Raw genomic sequence first — 4,832 nt, forward strand, 5'->3', positions numbered from 1 at the left:
TTATGTTATGTTATGTTATGTTATGTTATGTTATGTTATGTTATGTTGTTATGTTATGTTATGTTAGACAGTCTTGCTCTGTTGCCCAGGCTGGAGTGCAGTGGCACGATTTCGGCTCAGTCTCCTGAGTAGCTGGGATTACAGGTGCTTACTATCATGCCTGGCTCATTTTTTTGTATTTTTAGTAGAGATGGGGTTTCTCTATGTTGGTTAGGCTCGTCTCAAACTCCCGACCTCAGGTGATCCCCCCCTGCCTCAGCCTCCCAAAGTGCTGGAATAACAGGCATGAGCCACTGTGCCCGGCCTTAAATATTTTTTATTGAGACAGGGTCTTGCTATGTTGCCCAGGCTGGTCTCCAACTCCTGGGCTCAAGTGATCCTCCTGCCTCAGCCTCACAAAATGCTGGGATTACAGGCATGAGCCACTGCACCTGACCATGTTTTTTTTTTGTTTGTTTGTTTGAAACGGAGTTTCGCTCTTGTTGCCCAGACTAGGGTGCAATGGCATGATCTCAGCTCACTGCAACCTCTGCCTCCCGGGTTCAAGTGATTCTCCTGTCTCAGCCTCCTAAGTAGCTGGGATTACAGACACACGCTATCACGCCCAGCTGATTTTGTATTTTTAGTAAAGATAGGGTTTCATCATATTGGTCAGGCTGGTCTCGAACTCCTGATCTCAGGTGATCTGCTCACCTCTGCCTCCCAAAATGCTGGGATTACAGGCGTGAGCCACCGCACCCAGTGAATTTTTTTTTTTTTTTTTTAATGTGTCACTTTCCTGCTTCTCTCTGAGTATATTTTTCAGAAAATCCACAAGGGCATTCAAAACATTCCGAATTCTGCATTGGCTCTCAAGAAAAACATCACCTTTTTCCTGTACTCACTGACATTGGCACCAATCTGGCTGCCTTTCTCCTTGGTTAAGCCACATTGTCCTGTTAGCGAATATTTCATCTTGCATCTGTGTATGAGTATGTGTGTTTCTGTGGTCCTTCATTTTCACTGAATTATCATACCATAAAGGAAAACTCAGAACAGGTCACAGGGCAGCACTGGTGGTCAGTTTGCTTAACCCCTGCTCTGGGCCCTATCCGCTGTCAGCTGCCTGAGCTGAAGAGAGATGCGTCCAGCTCAGACCCTCCGCCTGCCAAGTAGGTTGGGTGGAGGAACAGGATCTCCCATGTCTAAGCCAAACCTGTTTTAAGCCACAATTACCCGGTTTCAATTCCAGCCCTGCTTGGTCAGGCATCATGTGTTCCTCCGCGTTCCTTCTGGTAGCCACAGACTGCGTGGCTAGTCAGGCCAGCAGCAAGACAAGATGTCTGGGAGTCTGCTGAGGGTTGAAGGAATGCCCATCATCTATTCTGTGTACAGTATTGTTTTTGTTTTTGTTTTGTTTTTTGAGACGGAGTCTTGCTCTGTCGCCCAGGCTGGAGTGCAGTGGCACGATCTCGGCTCACTGCAACCTCCACCTCCCAGGTTCAAGTGATTCTCATGCCTCAGCCTCCCGAGTAGCTGGGATTACAGGCGTGCATCACCACACCCGGCTAATTTTTTGTATTTTTTAGTAGAGACGGGGTTTCTCCATGTTGGTCAGGCTGATCTCAAACTCCTTACCTCAGGCGATCCACCGGTCTCTGCCTCCCAAAGTGCTGGGATTACAGGCATGAGCCACTGCGCCTAGGACCTTTGTTTTTAAAGTTAATTTATTGTTAGTTAATGTAATTTAATTCATAATAAGGTGTTTAATACTTGGCCCAGAGTTCCTGAAAATTTGGCAGTTCTCTTTTGCAGGCCACTGTGAGCTGGCTCCAGTACACCACTGCTTGTAGTCTTCACCTGTTTCCAAAAGCATTGTTTGGGGGCGGGTTTGGTGAGGAGGCTTAAAGAGCTATCAGAAAGGGAGGACCCAGCAGTGACTCCCTGGCTGGGGGTGGGGCTTTGCATTGGGCATCAGGGCCCTAATGCCCTGTTTACCCAGTGACCTGCCAGCCTGATACTCACAGCCGAGGAGCATCCTGACCTATAGTACAGCATCAGTGTGAGCTTTTGTGTATTTGAAGATCTTCCTTGGCTCAGGCGCTTTCTGCAAGTCACTTGAACACTGCTTCATCCGACCACACCCGCTCCCAGTTTAAAGATGGTCCTTATAATACACTGTTAGCCCTATAACTCTGGCCTTTTTCTTTTAAACCACTCTCCACAAGAGATGATTATCACTTGCATGTGAGTTTCCGCATTTCTGCCATCTCTCCTTCTCTACTGGGAGCTCTGGGAGGGCCGTGTCAGTCTTATCCACCCTGAATACCCAGTTCCTGGTGGGCGATCAGCATATAGCAGATACTCAGTGAATATTTGTTGGAAGGGCCTGAGAGAGTAGACAGAGAGACACAGGCAAGGGAGAGGGAGGAAACAAGGGGGAGGGAGAAAAACAGCCAAAAGAGTTCATTTAACTTGAGTTTCTCTGCCCAAGAGGAATAAGCCATTGGGAATATACTGGATACCGTTTGATACTTCCAGCTGCAAAGGATTGAGCAGTGAGGAGCTCTCAGCTGCTAGTGGCAGAGACCTGATTTAAAATCAGGCTTGGCTGGGCATGATGGCTCACCCCCTAGACTCCCAGCACTTTGGGGGGCTGAGGCAGGAGGATTACTTGAGCCCAGCAGTTTTTTGAGACCAGTCTGGGCAACACAGTGAGACCCTGACTCTACAAAAATATAAAAATAAAAGAATTAGCTGGTCATGATGGTGTACACCTATAGTCCTAGCTACTCAGGATGCTGAGGCAAGAGGATCCCTTGAGCCCAGGAGTTGGAGTTGGAGGTTGCAGTGAGCTTGGATTATGTCACTGCACTCCAGCCTGGGTGATGGAATGAGATCCTGTGTCAAAAAGAAAAGTAGAAAATCAGGCTTCAGGCTGGGCACTGGCTCACACCTGTAATCTTAGCACTTTGGGAGGCCGAGGCAGGTGGATTGCCTGAGTTCAGGAGTTCGAGACCAGCCTGGCCAACATGGCAAAACCCTGTCTCTACTCAAAATACAAAAATTAGCCAGGCGTGGTGGCGGGCACCTGTAATCCCAGCTACTTGGGAGGCTGAGGCTGGAGAATCGCTCCTAGGTTCACTAGGAGGCGGAATTTGCATTGAGCCAAGATCACGCCACTGCACTCCAGCCTGGGCTATAGAGCGAGACTGCCTCAAGAAAAAAAAAAAAAGGAAAGAAAATCAGGCTTCAACAATAAGAGAAATACATTACCTCGTGTAACAAGAAGCCCCAAAGTAGAGTGGCTGCAGGTTGGTGTAAACTCTGCCCTCAGGCCAGGGCCCCTATGGTTGCCAAAGAGCATCGCCTGGATATAGTAATGTCCTGCAGAGAGAGCATCAGTTGCTTTCTATGTGGCTCTTTTTAGGAGGAAGCCAGTCTTTCCCAGATATTACATGCCCTATCCTAATCCAAGCCCTTCAGGGCACTGGAATGACCAGAGACTCTCAAAGTGTGGTTCCCCAGACCAGCACCATCAGCCTCACCTGAGAGCTTGTTAGAAACTGTGGAAGGACTGGGGAGTGATCTTTAAGGGATAAACACTTAAACTCACCTGGGGCTCTCCTATGAGGGAGTGGGGATGCTGATGGGGCACTGATGGGGTTGAACCATCCTCAATGACTCATGCTTAGATGAGAGATTTGCATCCACTGCCTTTAACCAGGGCCATGAAGTGGACAGAGCTCAGAGTCCTATAATGCGAAGTGGAGGTGCCCAGGCAGGCTGATGGCCGGCTACGTGCTTGGCCCTCCCCACCTTTGCTTTTCTCTTTCCCGCCAGCTACCAGAGATTCACTGACTGCTATAAGCGCTTCTACCAGTTGCAGCCTGAGATCACACAGCGAATCTATGACAAGTTTATAGCTCAGTTGCAGACGTCTATCCGGGTGAGTGGCAGGAAGCCCGGCAGGTGCTGTTGACTTGGGTTCTGTCTCCAGATTGTCAGTCTGCTGAGGGCAGTGTCCCCACCCTCTACCCCTCTGTCTCCTCGGCCCCCTAGAGCTGTCCTGGGTGCCCGGCAGCCTGCAGCATCCATCATCCCTCCCTTCCAAATGATGCGGGTATCTTAGATGCAGCCTTTGCTCACTGTCCTGTAATGTAATTACACGTTTTATGTTGTCTGCCCTCTAGACCATGCAAACTCAGCAAGGGCTGATGGGGTCTTTTTTTTTTTTCAGTCAGGATCTTGCTCTGTCACCCAGACTTGAGTACAGTGGCATAATCACAGCTCCCTGCAGCCTCAAACTCTGGGCTCAAGCGATCCTCCCACCTTGGCTTCCCAAAGTGCTGGGATTACATGAACTACCAGCCTACAGACTCTTTTTAAATATTTCCCACTTTAGGCCGATATAGTGGCCTAAAATTTTAATTTTTGTCTTTGTTTTTGAGACGGGGTCTAGCTCTGTCACTCAGGCTGGAGTGCAGTGATATGATCTCAGCTCACTGCAGCCTCTGCCTCCCAGGCTCAAGCAATCCTCCTACTTCAGATTCCAGAGTCACTGGGACTGCAGATGTGCACCACCACCACACCTAGCTAAAAAGATTTTTTAAATAAAAATAAATAAAACATTTTTTCCACTTTATATTTTATTTCCTTAATTATTTTTGGTTTTTTTTGAGGCAGAGTCTCACTCTGTTGCCCAGGCTATAGTGCAGTGGCACGATCTCAGCTCACTACAACTTCCGCCTCCTGGGTTCAAGTGATTCTTGTGCCTTAGCCTCCCGAGGAGCTGGGATGACAGGCGAGTGCCACCATGCCCAGCTAATTTTTTTTTTCTTTTTTTTTTTTTT

The 4,832-nt window shown here is 48.4% G+C and overlaps 1 protein-coding gene across 3 annotated transcripts in view; it reads left to right on the top strand.

The window, feature by feature from the left end:
• Nucleotides 1–4,832, top strand: part of PMF1 (polyamine modulated factor 1) — a 27,294-nt gene that overhangs the window by 15,054 nt on the left and 7,408 nt on the right. For all 3 annotated transcript variants that reach the window (XM_023214042.1, XM_023214043.1, XM_023214044.1), the window contains exon 2: nucleotides 3,823–3,928. In XM_023214042.1, the coding sequence (XP_023069810.1) occupies nucleotides 3,823–3,928 (106 nt within the window). The remainder of the gene's footprint in view (nucleotides 1–3,822; nucleotides 3,929–4,832) is intronic.

The sequence above is a fragment of the Piliocolobus tephrosceles genome, chromosome 1, assembly GCF_002776525.5.
Source record: "Piliocolobus tephrosceles isolate RC106 chromosome 1, ASM277652v3, whole genome shotgun sequence".
Classification (NCBI taxonomy): Eukaryota; Metazoa; Chordata; class Mammalia; order Primates; family Cercopithecidae; genus Piliocolobus; species Piliocolobus tephrosceles.